Source organism: Phyllostomus discolor, chromosome 13 (genome assembly GCF_004126475.2).
Source record: "Phyllostomus discolor isolate MPI-MPIP mPhyDis1 chromosome 13, mPhyDis1.pri.v3, whole genome shotgun sequence".
Taxonomy (NCBI): Eukaryota; Metazoa; Chordata; class Mammalia; order Chiroptera; family Phyllostomidae; genus Phyllostomus; species Phyllostomus discolor.
In genome coordinates, this window is record NC_040915.2 from 26,095,350 (window position 1) to 26,115,618 (window position 20,269).

Below are 20,269 nucleotides of genomic sequence, written 5' to 3' on the forward strand. Positions count from 1 at the left end.
CATATTTGTTTAAAAATTATAAATTCCTGAGCACTTTTTCTTCTTTCTCCTCATCACTGTCCGTGACGTTGACTTGCTGGACGCTGGAGGGGGTGGAGGTGGGGACCGTCAGGACGTTCTCCAGGACGCCGATGTCCAGCTGCGGCACGAGGGTGAGGTACTCCTCCCCGCCGTGGCTGTGGCCGGCGTAGTAAGGGGCCCCGTCCACGCTCTCACAGCTGCGAGAGTCTTCGCTGTGTGTGCGTTCATCTGCGTAGTCTCTGAAAGAATAGTCTCTGTTTAAAGCTGAAAACATAGCCTCATGTTTTTGGTACCTGTCTTCATAATAGCCAAGGCATTCTGGCATTGAACTTGGAAAATTTCCATAGCCAAAGGGAGGCCGACTATAAGGGCACGTGCTGCAGCAGAAAGACAAAAAAGGAATTAGATCTTACCTTGCCCAGATACTGCCCTGCACACAGACTAATTGATCAAATTTAACTGCATCCTCTTTGGGGCCTGGAAAATTCCTGAAATAACTTTCTGCTACCACTTCATGTATCCGTGTGCCCTTTTACTACTGCTTAGCCCCAACATAAAATAAATAAATGGCAAAGTAAGTTCGTGACTGACATATTCAGTAGACTATTATCTATTATCAGCCTTCGGCTTCCTGTTGAGTCTTGATAAAGAAAATTGCTAATCTGGGCCTTTCCCTCTCGATGCCTTACGCCATGTAAGGTTTGGGAAATGCAGGTATGCATTGTGTGTGCTTTAGAAGCTGGCAGTAGGCAGTGCAGCAATTATTCTTAGGAGTATTTGAAACAAAGCTTATGAAGGAAAAATGTATAATTAGGTTGAAATCAAGAGATCCTAGGGAAGCCCTGAAACAGAGGATAACAATTTAACTTTTTAATTGACATTCAATAATGAAGTAAATTAAAAAGTCAGTACCAGAAAGATTTAGAACTGATGCCAAAGTGCTGTTGTAAAGATATTTCCCCACCAAATTTTGCCATTCAAACCCACTTGTCAAAATATATATATTTTTAAAGCATTTATTCTCCCTTTCAAAGGCACAGGACAGGCACGGCAGGAAGAGGTACTGTGTGTAGAGAAGTCCAACCAAGACGTCCCTGGACTCAGGGACGCCACCTAGTGACCGATAATGTAAACATAGCGAACACTCTCAGGAAAACCCATTTCACGCTCCCACATTTTAAAAAGAAGTCAACTTTGTTTTCTCCTCTTGAAAGACGTAAGTATGATCAACTACTAAACTATCACCTCAAACTCTTTGAAAGCACTCTTTATTCAGTGCTTCAGTGTCTCTAAGTGCTAGGGGCCTTGCCCATGTTAAATATCACAAATGTGAGGCAAAGTTTCTCGAATGTTTCAGGTTTCCACTCCTGCTGCCACACCCTCATTCGGGTATTTTTACTTTAATACCTGTGTCCTGAATGCTGTGCTTCCAGCTACTGTGATGTGGCTCCTGCAACTGGTCCACCTTCAGGTTCTCCATCCCTTGAATTCCAGGTACTTCAAGGGGGTGCTTCAAGCCGCCTCCCCCACCAAGCATTCACATCAGCTAGAAACAATCCAACCACTATTTTTCCCTGGACTGACTGAATGTAGACAAGACACTAGGCATGCGTTGGTGGGGAATTGGTTTTAAAAAGGTCTAAAATCTAGGTACGTACTAGGCATGTGCTAAAGTCTACAGTGCAAACACCACATGGCCATAGTGGTGTGTTATAAAAAAAATTAGGGTTATGTCCAAAGAACAAAATGGTCAATTAAGACAAGGGTAATCCTTAAAGGTTATATGGGTGAAAATGATCAACCATAAGCATGACGGTATAGTGGAAAAAGCATCAAATAGAATGATCAGAATAATGATAATAGCCAGCATGTAATAAGCATTCACTATGTTTTCTAGGTGGTGCCTAAGGAGTATGTGTCTAAGGAGTGATTCTAAATATTCCTTAGAATCACTCTATGAGACAGATATTATAATCTCTCCACCTTGTAGATGAGGGAACACAGCCTTGAAGAGACTGAGCTGCTTGCTCGAAGCCACATGCTTGGTAAGGAGTAGCACAGGATCAGGATTGGGCAGACTGCCTCCAGAGCTTGCTCTCCGAGCACCGCAGCACGTCGCCTCGGCACTAGCTCTAGCCGCACTACTTACATGCCTGGTCTTAAGCAAATCTTAAGTTATCTGAACCTTAGGGCCCCCTTACATAAAATAGGGATAATATTGCCTTAAAAGTTCTACCAACTTAAACTCTAATTTTCTCACAAAAATACATATTTTCACAGAAAAGGCCTAGACATCCTCTTAATTAGTAGCAATAACATGCCTATTGTCCAAAATGATATTTCTAAATATCACTTTCAGTTAAAGAAACTTGGACATCTCAGTAAAATGACTGATTCCAGGTTGGTATAAATAAGTACAAGGTGAGTTTGGGACATGTTGTGCCAGATAGGGGGGGAAAGCTATTAAATCAAAGACCAAGGACACAGGAGCAAAGTTATAGCCAACTGGACAAAAAACAGAATCAAAAGATATAATAAGTAATAACTGTAAAGCATTAAAACAGACCAAATATACAAAAACCCACTTGTTCATAATGATATTGCCAAAACAAAACAAGAATCACTGATATGTGGGGAGAACCAAGAGTTGATCCTGCCCTTCCATATTTCAAACAGTGAATGAGGGAAAGTTTTTCTTCATAAAAGAATTCCAGCTAATGAATGAAGGAATATCAAATCAGAAAATCACCATTTTACACTTGCATGGTTCTAGGTAACAATCAACATAGCTACTAAAATAATTACGCTGGTATTTCTCAACCTTAGGTGACCACCAGAATTCCATGGGGAAACTTTTGAAGAATACTGCCACCCAAGTTCTAACACCCCCAAATTCTGACCTATTTGGTCTGAGATCTTCAAGTGATACTATGGCAGGGAAGAGAATTGAGAAGCATTGCTTTAGGTGGGGAAACTTATGATCAGACCAGTAATTCCTGAGCCCACAGATCAATCTAGCATCAGCAATAAAAAAGACTTTATGTACCCCTTGATGTGATGCAATACAAAGTGCAGAGAACCTCCTATGAGGTATCATTGCAAAAAAAAAAAAAATTGAACCTGAATCTATCTAGTTACAAGATCCAACTATCATTTTATAGGAAAAATGTGTGATAAGGAAGCATGTTAAATAATATCCAGGGATGTAATAAGCCAAATCCAGGATGTGGATAATTTCTTGTTTCTTCGATAAATACACAGTATTTAAAAAAAAGGTTAAGTACTATTGTAGCATAAAGGAGGCTTAGGAAACATAATCACATCCAATGTGTATTCCTTGCTTGGTTCTAGTTTTAGACAAACCAATTGTGAAAAGACTGTTCTGAGACAGTGCAGAAAAATTAAACAATAAGTAAGTATTAATTTTTAGGTGTAAAAATAATAAGGTCATTTTCCCCATCCTTAACTAGTAAATATACATACTGATGTATTTAGAGGTGAAATTATATGATGTCTGTAAGTTGCTTTAAAACGCTGAAGACACCTTCGCACAAAAGGGAGGGGAACTAAATGAACCAAGATAGTTGTTGAAGTTGGGTGATGGGTACACGGAGATTAGTCCCTCTGCTTTGCATATGAAAATTTCTATCACAAAATGGTAAATAAAACAAAAAGAAAATATTACCCATAGCTTCTCTGACTTAGTAATATGCATGTAAGGTTCCTCCATGTCTTTTCATGGCTTGATAGTTCTGTTCATTTTAGCACTGAATAATATTCCATTGTTTAGATGCACCATAGTTTATCTACTCATCTTAAGAATAAAGCTGCTTTATACATTCATATGCAGGTTTGTGTATAAACATAAGTTTCCAATTCATTTGGATAAATACCAAGAAGTGTGAATGCTGGATCATATGGTAAGGGTATTTTGAGTTTTGTAAGAAACTGCCAAACTGTCTCCCAAAGTGGTGTACCATTGTGCATTCCCACCAGCAATAAATTAAGAGTTTCCTTTGCTCCACACCCTCACCAGCATTCAGTGCTGGCAGTGTTTTGGATTTTGGCCATTCTGATACGTGTGTAGTAGTATCTCATTGTTGTCTAAATTTGCAGTTCCCTAATGAACACAAGGAACATCTTTTCATATGCTTAATTGTCATCTGTACATCTTCGGTAAGGTGTCTGTTCAGGTCTTCTGTTCATTTTCAATCAGGTCGTTCATGTTCTTATTGTTGAGTTTTAAGACTTCCTTGTGTATTTTGGATAACAGTCCTTGATCAGATACATCTTGCACACATAGTTTCTCCCAATCTGTGGCCTGTCTTCTCATTCTCTTGATACCACATTGTTTGATACTGTAGTTTTGTAGTAAGTTTGAAATTAGGAATTGTAAGTCCTCAATTTTGTTTTCCTTTTTCAAGACTGTTTTAACTACTGTTGGTCACTTATAGTTCCATATGAGTTTTAGGATCAACTTTCCCATTTCTTCAAAACAAGCCATTGAATTTTAAGAGAGATTGTATTGATTCTGTAAATCACCTCGGGAAGTACTGCCATCTTTACAATATTAAGTCTTCTAATGCAGGGGTGTCTTATTTTCACTGGGGGCCACATCGGCCTCGCAGTTGCCTTCAAAGGGCCGAATGTAATTTTAGGACTGTATCAGTGTAACTATTCCTTAACTAGGGGCAAGGAGCTCGGCACTGCCGAAGGGAAGAAACAAGGTGGAAGGCTGGATTCAGCCCACGGGGCTTGCGCTTGCCACCTGTCTTCTAATGCATGAACACATACACATTTCCATTTACTTGGGTCCTCTTTCATTTCTTTCATCAAGGTTCTATAGTTCTCAGTTTACAAGTCTTGCGCCTCTTTGGTTAGATTTATTCCTAGGTATTTTGTCCTTTTTGATGCTATTATAAATGAAATTGTTTTCTTAATATCCTTTTTGGACTTTGCTCTTTGCTCATTGCTAGTGTACAGAAATACAAGTGGGCATCCTTGTCTTGCTCCCAACCTTAGGCAGAAAAGCTCTGGTCCTTCATCACCGACTAAAACTTTGAGTGTTGGCTTTTGACAAATGTTCTTTATCATTCTGAGGAAGTCTCCTTCTATATCCTTAGTTTTCTGAATAACCTTGAAATTAGGAATTGATTTTATCATGAAAAAGTGTTGGATTTTTTCACGTGTTTTTTCTGCATCAGTTGAAATGATCAAGTGGTTTTGTGCCTTCATCCTATTAATGAAGTCTGTTACACTGATTGATTTTCAGATGTTGAAAACACTCCTGGGGTAAATCCCACTTGTTCTTGGTCTGTGATCCTTTTACTATGCTGCTGGATTCAGGGTGCTAGAATTTTGCTGAGTACATTTCACATCTATATTTATAAGATATATTGATCTGTATTTTTCTTTCTTGTGATATCTTTGGCTTTGGTAACAAAGTAATGTTGGCCTTAGAAGTGTTCCCACTCATATTTTAAGTGTTTGAGAGTAATGATGTTAATTCCCCTTTAAATGTTTTATAGAATTCACCAGTGAAACTATCTAGTCCAGGGCTTTTCTTTGTTGGGGGGTTTTTGATTACTGATTTAATCTCTTGATACAGGTCTATTCAGATTTTCTGTTTCTTCTTAAGTCAGTTTTGGTAATTCATGTATTTCTTCATTTTATCTAGGTTACCTAACTTGTTGGCATACAATTATTCATTGTATTGTTCTATAATCATTTTTATTCCTATAGAATCAGAAGTAATATAACCAATTTCATATCTGATTTTCATAGTTTATGTCTTCTTTCATTTTTCTTAGTCTAGATAAAGGTTTTATCTATTTTGTTGGTCTTTTCAAAAAGAACAACTGGTTGACTTTTCTCTATTTCATTAAATTCTCTGTTGTTTTTCTATTCTTTATTTCATTTATCTCTAATCATTATTATTTCTTTCCTTCTTCTAGTTTTGGGTTTTCTTTGCTCTTCTTTTTTCAGCTTCTGATGGTGTTAAGTTAGATTGTAGATTTGATGTCTTTCTTTTTAACTAAAGGTCATCACAGCTATAAACTTCTCTATCAGCACTGCTTTCATTATAAAATCCCTTAAGTTTTTGTATGTTGTATTTTCATTTTCATTTACCGCAAAGTATTTTCTAATTTCCTTCGTGATGTCTCATTTGACCATTGGCTGTTTAAAACTATGCTGCTTAATTTCCATATATTTGTGATTTTTCCACTTTTTTTGTATTGATTACTAGTGTTATTCCATCATAATTAAAGAAGAAACTTTGTATGCTTTCAATCTTTTAAAGTTTTTGAAACTTATTGTGTGATTTAACAATGATCTATCCTACAGGATATATCATGTACACTTGATAAATTTTACATTTTGTTATTAGATGGAATATTTTATATATAATATATAATAAATATACATTTAGATCTAGTTGGTTTAATCAGTGTTGTCCAGTCGTCTATTTCCTTACTGATAGTCATCCATTTTGGGGATGGTCTTCTATCCATTATTTAAAATTAAGTATTCACAGATAGCAAAGAAAAGCTGAAACAAGACAAAGATATCGACTCTTGCCACTTATATTCAACATAGTATTAGAAGTCCTAGCCAGAGCAATTAGGCAAAAAAAAAGAAATAAAATATATCCATATTGGAAAGGAAGACATAAAACAGTCTCTATTAGTAGATTATAAAAATCTACTAATAGAAAACCCTAAAGATGCCTCAAAAAAAATATTAGAACTAATCAATGAATTCAATAAACTTGCAGGATACAAAATCAATATACAAAAACCAGTTGTCTTTCTATACGCTAACAACACACTATCAGAAAAATTTAAACAACAATCCCATTTACAACGCATCAAACAGGATAAAATACCTAAGAATAAATTTAACCAAGGAGGTGAAAGACCCATACACTGAAAACTATAAGATACTAATAAAAGAAATTGAAGAGAACACAAATAAATGAAAAGATATTCCATGTTAATATTAAAATTTCCATGCTATCCAAAGCAATCTACAGATCCAATGTAATGACTATCAAAGTTCCAATGGCATTTTTTTTCAGAGAAATAAAACAACGTTAAAATTTGTTTAGAACCACAAAAGATCCCAACTAGCCAAAGTAATATTGAGAAAGAAGAACAAGTCTAGAGGCATTATACTCACTAGTTTTAAACTATGTTTCAAAGCTATAGTAAAATAGTATGCTATTGACATAAAAACAGATACATAGATCAATGGAATAAAATAGAGAGTCCAGATATAAGCCCACATGTATATGATCAATTACTTTATGACAAAGGAGCCAAGAATATATGGGGGAAAACAATATCTTCAGTAAATGAAAAACTAGATTGCCACATGCAAAAGAATAAAGCTGGACCCCTACATTATACCATAACACAAAAATAAACTCGAGCCCTTGCTGGCGTAGCTCAGTGGATTGAGTGCGGGCTGGGAACCAAAGTGTCCCAGGTTCGATTCCCAGCCAGGGTACATTCCTGGGTTGCAGGCCATAACCCCCAGCAACCGCACATTGATGTTTCTCTCTCTCTCTCTATCTCCCTCCCTTCCCTCTCTAAAAATAAATAAATAAAATATTTAAAAAAAAAATAAATAAACTCGAAATGGATTAAAAACTTGAACATAAGACCTTGAACATGAGAAATAAAACTCTAAGACTAAAACATAGGCAATAAGCTCCTTCATATTGGTCTAGGTGATGATAGTTTAGATTGGACACCAAAAGCAAAAACAAGCATGTGGGACTATATCAAACTAAAAAGCTTCCATACAGCAAATGAAATGGTGCATTTAGCTAGATAGTAAATTGTTCCTATTTAAATTTCATATTTCTAGATAGTTACCACAGAAGTATCTCGTGTTAGCTGAGTCTATCATGTTTGTTTGGGGTCTTTAAATTCCCTCCTAAATACAATCTAGGCAAAACATTGTACATGTCTATTGATTAGATGTGCATTATTATGGGAAGTGGGTCCACAACTTACATCAAGTTCTTAAATAGGCCTATAACCCAAACGAAGGTGAGGGATAATTGCTTTTAACCTTTGATATGTTGTCTGAAATGTTATAGTTAAGATGCTATATATTCTCATAAATCTGGGAACTTTGTTTTACTTACCTTCCTATGTATGTGCATGTATATATGCATATGTATACATAATTATGTATAATTATATTTTCTATATATTTCAAGTTAACAAATTCCCATTTGTCTTTCTATCCTTTATATATAATTTCAACAGACTTTTAAACACCTTTATTTACTCAGTGGCCAACAGAATAAAGATCCTAGATATCTCTTTGTAGAAGTATAAACACTGCAAGGAGGAGGAAGAAGAGAAAAAAGGGTGGGGGAGAAAAGAACTAATCTAAGAAATTAATACAGAAAGAAAGTGTTTCAATAAGCAGAGTATGAAGATGGTTAAGATTTGAAGGAAGGAAGATGTTAGCTCTCAGAGCTAGGGATCAGCTCTTTTGAGTTTATCTATTTTATAAAATGACTCCTTGAGAAAATAGTTAATGTCTTTGATTTTTATTCTAGATATACAGAGAAAAATGGACTGCTTGAAAAATATGCATATTTGATATATTTACATAGTTGATATGTATATCAAACATCATTTCAATTATGGTACTAAATAATTCCACACACGAATGGAATAGATTAGGGGGCAATATTCTTTATAGAAGATTCTGTTATCAGTTGTGAGAAGAGACAATAGGAAAATTGAGAGGGAATCAATTAATTTTGACATTTAGCTAGGCTAGATTTTACTGAAATATACTATCTAAATAAGCATAAATAAGATTACCCATTTCCTTGGGGAAATTAACATATACGTACAGGTAGAAGTTAGAAAAGCAATAAAAAAATATTTGTTGGGAACCGCCCTGCCTGGTATCAGAAGCTGTAACCCCTGCCAAGACTAAGGCTGAGGGAATGACCTTGGACCATAAGTCACCAAGGAGACAAAAGCTTATCTCCCTGGCAGGAGCACCACTTCTGCTCTTTTTACTTCATCCATAACTGGCCCCCAATGCTTAGTCAGTTAGCCAATGATGGGTAAGATTCCCCAAGGAGGGAACAACCTAAAATAGGCATGATCACGTGGGAGGCCTCCAAGGAAGGACTTTGGGGGCTAGAGCAAAAGGGGGTGATGGACCCTCGCCCCTCGGCTTTGACATACCCTGAGTCCTCATTGTCTGCGAGAGAATCTCCTAATCTCTTTGCTGCCTTAATTCCCTTGCTCCACCTAAGCCTGAAACAATGACAGAGGGTGGTGCAGCCCTGTGCTGGAAAGGGGGGGTTCCCTGGGTGATCAGGTCTAAGAAAGAATATGTAAAATCCTGTGAAACCTGCATTGTTTAGAATGCTCTCAATGAAATGATAAGGGTCCAGGGAAGAAGAAAGTTTGTTCCTTAAAATTTTACAGCTCTTTGACCCTGACTCAAAATAAGCCCTCAGAGTTCCTTGTTATTTGATCCTTACTTCCCAGCAATGAATAATGAGCTTTACCTGAATTCCTGTGTAAATGAACCCAATAAAAGCCACTGAGGAAAAGGCTCCTGGCCCTTCTCCTTTGAGAGATTGGCCACCTTTCCCCCAAGCAGATCATGTCTTGATAGACTTATTCTCATCCGTGGTGGCTGGTGGGGGAAGGCTCTGTGGGTGGAGCCCCCCCCACAAATATTATAATTTATATGGCTAATCTTCTGTTTTGGAAAACTATATGCAGCTTAATGTTTATAGCTGACATACTGCTTTTGACTTTCTTAAATGAGATAAAATTCAGTATTGTATTACTAATTCACCTCATTTGGTTCCTCCAATAGCATCATTATTAACTGACAATACGACATTAAAGATACAGATATAATTTCTGTCTTCTAAGGACTTTCTTTCCAGAGCTTCTTTGTAAAATGTTCTTTAAATTATCAGATAATTTATACATTAACAGCCAACTCCTATAAGCCTTGTCAGGAGTAAGAAAGATAAATTTCCCATGCTTTTATCTATTTATTACATATGGAAGTATTATGCACCCAAAAGTCCACTTGACTACATGAGTTTCCATTCAAAAGTACATATTTTTCATATGCATCTCTGCTAGCAAGTAACAGCTGCCAATCAAGAAGAGCTATTAAACTGAGAAGCCTTACTGATACACTGAAAATAACAAACATGGAATTCAAAATCAGCTAGACAAACTAAGTTTGACTACCGGCTCTGCCATTTACCAGTTGAGTGACCTTAACAAAGAGATTTAACATCTGATAATGTATCTGAAAAACTGGGAAGTATTATACCCAAGTCACAGGATTGTTGTAAGAATTATATGTAACAATGCTTCATTCTCAAAATGCTAAAAAGAAAAAGGAACAGCAATCATTTCCCTATGATTCTAGATACTTCCCTATGATAATGAATTCCTTGGCTGGTAATTTCTAAGGGAAATTCCAGAGTTAAAAAGGGCACTGAAAGGGAGTGTAACTTTGGACAAACCATCTAACCTCTCAGCCCAAGTGCCCTCCTCTATACCCTTGCTATTCAAAGTGTGGTCCACAGACCGGCAGAATTGGCTTCACCAGGGAGCTTGTTAGAAACACAGAAAAGCAGGCCTACAATGCCCTGGCATCGAATACTACTGTGCACCATACCTACTGACTCCGAGTCTGCATTTTAAAAGATCACATGTGAATCATGCACATAAAAGTTTGAGAAACACAGCTCTATACACTAACGGGGGTTGACTAAATGATCTTAAGGTCCCTTATAACTAATTTCTCATGAAGAATCAGATCTGACAACACCGGTGCCCATTTTTCATGCCGCAACGGTCGGCTGGAACTGAACAGCAGTTGCCCTGTCAGATGGGGTACGCACTCTCTTTGCCTCCCCCGAGTCCTCATCTAGCTCCTCTCATGTATGTATGCTAACTGCTTGGCCCCTATTCAGCCTGTAACCTAAATTAGATTCCACAAAGAATGGAAGAAGTCTCCTTTTCAGTAAAAAAGAGTTGCCTTCAGAGGTAAAAATTCATTAGATATATGTATTTTTAGGTGAAGGGAAATAAAAGATCATTTACCTTGATGGGAAGTAGTGAGGTCCAGGTAGGAAGTAAGGATGATGAAAAGAAAACCGTGGCGGTGTCCCAAATAGTGTGGCTGGATGGCCGAGGGGAGGGGGCTGGTAGACGTGTGAGTGTGGAAGCGGAGGAGCCTGGGGCATTGGCGCACTTCTGGGACAAGCGGAAACGCTGGGGTACTCCTTGGGGGGCTGGACGGTGGAGGCTGCAAATCTGGCGTGGGCAGTACTTGCACTACTTGAAAGCCTGTTGGTGCTCTCAGGAGACACAGGCGTGGGTCTCTTTACAGAGTGATTGGCTTCAGACGGCAGCTGGTGGGCGTCCGTTTGGGAGGGCCCGGCAAAGCACTGGGGCGGGAGTGCTGGGCGCAGGGGCAGACTCGGAGCCTGGACGGCCACCTGAGCGGTACTGGAAACGGTGGGCTGAAAAATCGTGATGGGACTGAGGCGCTGGACTGCAGGTGTGGGTAGCTGGATGGCAGGCGGGGCTTCACCTTCAAAAATAAAAATAGCAGAGATCAGGCATTAATTGAGCCATCCCATGGTTTGTTTGTTTTCAGTTAAATTTAATAAACCATACAACTAGAAGCCTTCAGTCACTACCTTAACCTAACAGCATCACCTTGTCAATCCATTCTGTGTCCTTACAGCATTTTGAACAAACTAAAGTCATCTGTTTACCTATATTTTTGGGTTTCTCGTTCTCGCCTAGATTCTGAGTGCCATGAGAGGAGAGACCTTTTTTGTTCTGGGCACAGCTGTTATCTCCAGGGCTCTAAATTCTGATTGACACTGAATAGGCGTGCAGCAATTTTTTAAATAAATGAATAACATTGAATGATGGAATATAAGACAAATATACACAATGCTGGTCTGTGGGTACAAATGTTTCTAGAAGAAATGCTGTGAAACTACTGACAGGGATTACTTTTAAGGGGTGGTCATCGGGGAGAGGAGGCAGGGCAGGGGAGCCACAGGGAAAGCTAGACTTGCATTTTATACCTATGCGTACTGTTTGAATTTTTTATCATCTAGACATATTAATTTTATCTTTAATATTAATAGAGGTTTTAGTGTAGTGGCATGGGTTGTTTTTCTTTTGTTTTTGTTCTCTCTGTATATTAAACTAAATGATGAATGACATTTAATTTTTCTAACTGAAAAAACTAAAGAAACAATTAGTAAAAGTATTTCACTTCATTGTATGTGATGTGAATATAAAAGGAAATTCCTAAGTGAGGACAGGACTTGCCACCGGTCAGTTTGTGACAGGTGTGAAAGGGATACTATCACAGCAGGGCATGACAGGGATGGCAGGATTTGTGAAGACAGGTAAGACAGCCGGGATTTGATCTTTCTGTTCCTGAGGAAGCAAGGACTGCTGGTTGAGTTACTAAATTACCCAAATGACGCACTTAACCTACATTCAGCTAATCTCTCCCAAAGAAGTGGAGAGAGAAGCCACAGCAACAGAGTCATGATCTAGGTTGTTCCGGTGCAGTTAGGTCTCTGTTAACATAAAAGACGCTGCCCAAGAACAGACTCAATGGCTAGAAATGTCTCTGCCAGAGGCTCAGAGGAATGTGCATCTGCTCTCAGCCTTGTCCGGATAACAACTTCCCACCCTTGCCTCTCTCCAGATAAGGTAGACACTACCCATCTTGAACCTGGAGGTAGGCAGTTAAGGGATACATCCATCCGTTTCACGATAGCCTCTGACCCGGTGAAGCAGAGGCCACATGGGACCAGGGCACAAATGAGCTGTTCTGATTCTCAGTTGACAGGGTTACGGGGGCACAAGCCTTAGTGAGGCCCTCCCTGATTCATCAGGAATAAAGTAATTTCCCTCCTCCTTGTTCCCCCGGAACCTGTAGATCTATCCCTTATTAGAAAATATTATAAATCTTTGTTATTATTTACATATCTCCCACCCCGACCATAATCACGAACCTGCGGACCTGAGAGCAGAAACTGATTTATTCGTGTTTGTGACCCCACTGCCTGGCACAAAGCCTGGTCCACGACAGCGGGAAAGGGGCGGCTTGATGAAAGAAAGAACCAACTAACAGGCGAGCCTGTAGCTAACAGCACGTCCACCGCTGACCTGGTGTAAGGAGATCTAAACCTCCTCTAAACGACTGTGAAACCACGAAACCTCTCCAAGTTGTATTAATTGAATTGTCACTGCACTCAAGTCAGCAGCTCCGGAAAGCTGCCTTTGATTCAGATCTCGCTTCCCCATGCCCGTTACAAGAAGCTCTTAGTCCTCAGTGGGGTAGAACGGTATTTGTAGGCAAAGGAAACGTAAATGATGAGAGTGGCAGACCATCACTTTAATCTGTTACTGAAGGAGCGTCTCATCTTTCAGCTGGCAACAAATGTTCTTTTCTACCAAAGACATTTCCATAGCAGAAGGGGTGCCAATGAAACATCGGGGTGTTCAGTCATACACATCTTTGCTGCTCTGGCAAACCTAGTTCTCTGACATCGACTGAACATTTTCCTCCTCCAGTTTAATGTTTTCCCTTTCTCCATTTTCCCCTAATATTGTTTTTCTAAATTCTTAAGCTAACAGAAATAAAATTTCAACTTGAGGTAAAGTTTTCACAGAGCTATTTAAAAATTCATAATCTACAGTAAAACCAACTCACCAACTGGATGAATGATGGTGTTCTGCAGGCTTGGAATTACCACAGAGTAGGTAGGTGAGCGATAAGGATAAATTGTTGCAGGGTTTGCAGAGGTGATATTCTGTGTGGTACCAGAAAACACATTGGAAACACTCAGAGGGAAGCGTTTTCGCTTCCCTGGCCGAGGCTGATAAACCCAACCTATAGAAGAAGATAAACTATTTTTAATTTGAACATATAGACCCCATCTAGCCTTTAAATAGTTCTTTCCATACAGGGTGAAGCAAAATTAGGTTTACAGTTGTTGATATGAAAAATAATACAATAATTAATGAATAATGCAAGAATAAACTCTGTTCCACATACAACTGTAAAACTTCTTTTGCTCCATCCTGTATTAAAAGTCCATAACATTTCTGTTTTTTTAAAAAATAAGTTATTGTCTAAACTATCTTTCCAGCCCTATTATACTACTGTGTATTTTAGCATATATATATATATATATATATATATATATATCCATATTCTTCTAACTGTGGCCAACATTGTAACCCATGATTCCAAGGAAGACCAAGTCAAATGTCTTATACTCAAAGACACATAGAATCTGTAGTAAAATCAGCATTAAAGTCATCAAGTTTGAATCCCAAAGCTTCTCCTCTACCTACAAAACAGGGCTCCAGCAAGACGGTATTCATGTCCCCGTTTTCTTCCTATGAGATACAGGTGTCTCTATCTTATACTGAAATAGTCACTAATGAGCAGTCACTATTTCTATGCCTGACTTAGAAGAGTTACTCACCTAGACTTGCAGTCTCCAAGTCCATAAACCACCTAATTTCCTTCCCAAGCCAGAGGAGTGGAGCTATGGCAGTAATAGTCACAGTATAACCAGAAGGATAGCTGGTTCCCTATAATTGCTGCCTCTGTCCCCCTCTCCACATCCCCCCAACGTCTTTGCTCATACTTTAGAAAAAAATAATTGTTTTTCTACCATGCACAGTCATGTTGGCTGCTGTCCACTATGCATTAACCCAAGCTTAATCTTAATGTCCTTGCTGCTGGGGAGAAAATCAGAATTCATTTCAAACTACATCATAGTAAAGGTAAATCTATTAATCAGAAAGCAGGACTATGTTCTGATAACCATTTAATATTAAAATAGAGCATGGCCTTATGTTAATACCTACATTCTCTTTGTCTTTAAGTGTACACTGCACTTTTTCTATTGCTATAATTTTAAAACTTCATTTTCTAGTATGGGGAGAACCCCCCCAAAATGGTATTTATAAAAAAGTGTATATTTCTTCTTACATGTTTAAACTTCAGTCACCTTCAATATACTCCCCATTTGATAAGATATACCTACTGAGTTTTTTCCACTGCCCAAAACAGTTTTTGAACTTCTTGATTTTGATGCCTTTTAGTGCTTCTGCTATTTTTTGTTTCACCTTTTCCATATCAACAAAATGTTTCCCTTTGAGGACTTTTTTCATCCAGGGAAGCAAAAAAAAGTTGCTTGAGATCTATTCGTGAGATCACATAAATAGAAAGGGTGGGGCATGAAGGAGTCATGCCATTTTCGGTCAAAAACTGCTGAACACTCAGTACGGTGTGGACAGGTGCATTTGTAAATCGCCCATCATGAAATAGTCAAACATGTTGAGTCTTCAAAAAAAATTCACTGAAGCTACACGCAGCCTTTCGCAACAACGCCAGCTGGCACACTGCTACAGCTGGGTTCCTAGAACACTCACCTAGTTGGGGAAGCCTCCACCACAAGGGGTCCACCCTTCAGAAAACAATTCCAGTCTTTTTGGGTCCCCCCTCATATTATAGCCTAGAACTCTGGAGCTCTTACCTTCATAATTTTATATCTATATTTCATCAAAACCACAGTAAAACTCTATGCCACCTGGTTTATATTAGTTAGCAAGTAAGAGACCAAATATCCCTCTACTTGGTTCTGTTCAAGGAAATTGATGCCCAGTAACAATTCCATCATTAGTATATTATTAGCAGTTGTCTTTTATTATACATATCAGACTAAGAAAAACATCACACATTGTTTCTTTCAATCTTAGCCTAACCTAATCTTTACCTAAATCAATTAATTTAAAAGAAATTAGCTTTGTTTGTTTCATTTAATTACCAGGAAATTCCTCTCTGTGCTTTTCTTTAATCTTTTGTGCTTCATCGTAATAAGGTTTCTTTTGTTCTTCACTAAGTTTGTTCCACTCCAACCCGAGCTGGACACTGATTTCTGCGTTGTTGGCTGCTGGGTTAGCTTTGGCTAGTGCCGGCCGGTGGATCCTCGCCCAAACCATAAATGCATTCATAGGTCGCTTCACATGACCATTTCTGTCCTTACTGAAGGGAGTATCTGGTATTCCTATGTGGCAAAAATTAAGACACTAAATTAACATGTCAGAGACATACACACAATTTCAAAGTGAAATGCACCATTTACATTGATTTTTTTTAAGTAGCTGGAGAAAATATACACTTAAGTAGCCAAAGAACTGCCAGTGTTCCAGAACTCCTCATCACCCCTAAACTCAGCATTCTAAATTGTAACTAGGATGGCTCTGTTCCTCAACATAATGTGTTGTTGAAGAAATTGTGGGACAGTGTTGCAGACAGTAAACTGGTGGCTTATTACTTCTTTGAACTGTATCAATACCTCCAAAAATCATTAACATTTACTTTATTTCCCACTACAAATATTCTATTAATGGGGGACATGAACTACGATTTATCGACGACTAGAATCCTAGCACTAGGTAGGCATGTTCAAAATGTTGAAAGGAACTCATTTACATGCTGCTGTAGTGCCTATTCAAGCAAAAATATTTATAATGTTATAATACTACATTAGTTTTATTTAATCATCAAAGTGAAGCTCCTGTCAAAATGGGTCATCAACACTATTCCCATGTCCTGGGAGAAAATTAATAAAAGTGACTTTTTAAGAGTCACGGATCCAGTTGAAATCAAAATAAAGTTGATGAAACTCCCATCTCTTATATAATTTATCAAAAACAATGATCTATAAACTTCTTATATTGTTTCTTTTTTAGGGTTACTTAATATATAATTTTTTAAAAGTGCACAAAGAATGAAATAAGTATTGTGAAGAAAGTCTTCCCTTTCTTTCATTTAGAAAATAAAAACATTTAAAAACTACTGAAAATAGAAGCAAGAAGGTAGGGTAAGAAGAAAGAATCAGTAAAGAAAATAACAAAAACAATAAATATAAAAGTTAATGAAAATATGAAAATTAATGATTTCCTATGACATTCATTGGCATAGTGTTTTGTCTGAATTAAACCTTAAAATAAGAATTTCCTAACTCTATATTTGGAAATAATGGGTAGAAATAAAATATTTATTTATAGTTGTTACCACAATTAACCATAGTGATTTCTTTGAAAGCAATTTCTCTAACTTACTCTATAGTATTTTCATTTTCCAAATTTCTCTAAGTCCTTAGCTTCTACAAAACTAAAATGTTACTGTTTTTCTCCTAGAAGAATGTTCACTATACATTTCTAAAGAAGAAAAATCAACTCTACAAATCAGTAAAACTTTCCTCCTTAATAATAACCATTTTTTCATTAAGCACCATTTTTTCTTCTGCTTCTTGTTACACATAAAACTATTGAGCTACTGTAATACAATATTTTAATTTTGTAATCTGCAGCATATAAACTGAAGGTTTTGTATTATCCAGCAAGGATATTTCTATTTTTGTGTGTAAACTTTAGTCACATCTAAATCTCAGCTTCACTGGGTCTTAAAACAGATTTTTTTAAAAAAATGGTAATCTTGAACATGTTAGTGTATTTTACTGGGATATGTACAAGTCAATCAGAAGTGATACCTGTGCAGGCTTTGCCCTGAAAAGAATCGGTTCCATGATTTTATTTTTCTAGTTTAGGCTTCTGAACTGCTGACATGTCAGCTATGGGGCAACATAGACGAAATCTGAAAACCAGATTCCCCTGGCGTCTAATACCTGCATCTGAGGGAAGCACGGTGAGCGGGACATCTTTGGTTTCAATTTTTACAGAAGGCTCCAGTAAGGATTGCATTTTAAGAGGCACAGGTGTCAAGGGGACCTTGGTCAATCGTATCAGCTCTGAAGGTGGAGGTCCCTGGAATTGGATCTGGGCCCCAGGTGAGACAGTGTGGACAGTCAAAGGGATCCTAAGGTCTTGCTGGTGCGGCCCAAAGGCGCTGGACGGTTGAGCCAGGAAGACCTCCTTGCTGCCATGGAGCAGCCCATTAGACGCGGGCTCCCTGTCAAGCCTGCAGTCCTCGTGGAGTTTCTCAGGCTCCTCTGTTTTGATGATTCCTTCTCTGATGGCTGTCAGACTTTTGCCTTCCCAGACTTTCTCCGTGTCCTTCATTACCTCCTCCGCCTCCAACTTGCCCTTCTTCCGGTCCCCTCGGCGACCCTCCAGGGCCGACCCAGGGCCTTCCGCCTTGGCCGTCCTGGAGGTCCTCGGGCCCACCTCGACTGCCCTCCGAGGCCCCACCGAGGGATCCAAGTCCGGCCCGAGATCCTGCTTCTCCACCTTGACCTGCAGCGCCCTGGGCTGCAACGTGTGCAACTCGGGCCTGCAGGGGGCGCCCTCGGATGAGGGCGGTGGCGGAGGCAGTAGCAGCAGTTCGGGCCTGAGCTGCAGCAGCCGCGCCTGCGCGGGCGATACGTTGGCGTCTTCGTCCTGGGCCTGAGGCAGTGGTGGCCCTGGCGGCAGCAGCAACACCTGCTCCGACTTCACCTTTAACAGCCGCCTTGCTGAGGGCTGTCCGCTCGACGCCGGTGCCTCCCCGCACGGCGAGGCCAGGGTCGCAATGGCGGCCGCGCACGGGGCTGGAGGCGACAATGGGGGCTCCGCGGCCGCTGCCCGAAAGGGGGTGCCCTCGACCGGCGGCTGGGGCGGAGCGGGGCGCAGTGGACGCGGCGGGGTGGCCCGTGGCAGTTGGCGTGGCTGAGGCGGCGGCTCCCGCCTGGCTCTCTCCATAGAGGCAGAGGGTCGCCCGGGCCTAGTTCAGGACCGGATTGTGAGCTCAGCCGTTTGTTGGCGACCTCCCCCCTCCCTCTTTCGGTTAAGACCCTTCCAAGGCCTTGGCTACCCAGAACCCTATGCGGTTCAAAAAGAAGCCCTCTGTCGAGGCCTCGCCCAATCACAGGCGTCCCAGTACCCCTGTACCGCCAATTACAGGCGCGCTCTCCGGCTCCTCCCGCCCTCCACTCTCGCCTTGTGCGGAGCTTCGAATCACCCGCAATGGCCCGGGCCGCGGCCTTGGCACGTGCTGCCCATTTTTCCCATTTTTCTCTGACTCTCCCTCTCTTCCGGAGTTCTCTTAGGGCTGGCCGTTGTCCTTAGTTACCCCTCCCCCGCCCAGAGCGCCAGACAATGGTGTTGCCCAGGAAACTGTGTGGTTCTGCGTCGCCGGCCTCCAGGTGATAAAGTCGCGTGAGTCCCTTTCGTGGTCTGGGGAACCCAGCCTTGTACCTGGGGTTCGTTTGCGCTGTAAGGGTACACAGTGGCCCCTGACCATCACAGGGGCCTTTGGGTCTTTGCCGAAGGGAAAGGGAGGAAATTTTGCAACTTCGCAATAACCCCATTAGTTAATTCCCTTGCTGGGAAGGGCGTTTGTGTGATTGTGCTAGTTAAACTTGAATCGCCAGTCGTGTGGACCCTACTTGCATATTACATCTCAAATTCACCCACTTCTTTCCGTTTTCTCACCATTGCTGTGTTCCAACCATCCATCATCTTTCACCGGGATATGGCTGTAGCCCTGTAAATAGTGTCCCTGCTTTTTACTTTTGCCCCTTGTATTCCACCTGCCGGGGATCTTACAAAAATACGATCTAGTTCTGTCACACTCCACTCTCCTAAATCTTTCCATGGCTCCCCATTGGCCACCTGATAAAGGCCTAATGTACTTGACAAAGCCTATAAAGTCCCAAATAGCTTGGGCTCCAGTACTACTCCTAGTCACCATTCTAGTCCTGGCCCTGTGGGGTCCAGCCACGCTGGCTTCTCGTCATACTCTCTCCTACCTCGAAATCTTTGGATATGCCCCCAAGGCTGGTCCTCCCTTAACTCCTTCAGCTCATCTTTCAAATTGAGCTCAATTGGCACTGACTCAGAGAAGTATTCTGTGACTCTGAAAATCAGGTCAAATCTCCTTTATGTAGCCATACCTCTGTCACATCTTTTAAAACCCTTACCACAATGTATCATTATTTATTATTATTATTATTATTATTATTATTATTATTATTAAATGTCACCAAGGGAAACAAAAAAGTCTTGTATTTAACATTTGCTATATTCTAAATGATGGACTAATTAAAAGCTATAAATTTACCTTGAAACAGATATTTTTAACCAAGACAAGTGTTCTCTGAAAGAAGACCTGTCCCAATCCTCTTATTTATTTTGAAGAAGTTTTTGAAAAAGTTAGATACTATTAA

At 39.8% G+C, this 20,269-nt stretch overlaps 1 protein-coding gene across 2 annotated transcripts; it reads right to left on the minus strand.

The window, feature by feature from the left end:
• Window positions 1-16: 16 nt before the first annotated feature.
• SOX30 (SRY-box transcription factor 30) lies at window positions 17-18,803 on the minus strand. Of its 2 annotated transcripts, XM_028528783.1 has the most exons (5): window positions 17,792-18,803; window positions 15,926-16,165; window positions 13,795-13,974; window positions 11,145-11,637; window positions 17-398 (listed from the first exon to the last, which is right to left on the minus strand). In XM_028528783.1, the coding sequence occupies exons 1-5, from the start codon at window positions 18,801-18,803 to the stop codon at window positions 17-19; spliced, it is 2,307 nt and encodes a 768-aa protein (XP_028384584.1). The 2 variants fall into 2 exon arrangements, with proteins under 2 accessions (XP_028384584.1, XP_028384585.1); XM_028528784.2 differs by lacking the exon at window positions 11,145-11,637 and having other exon boundaries at window positions 189-398.
• Between the last annotated feature and the right edge of the window lie 1,466 nt (window positions 18,804-20,269).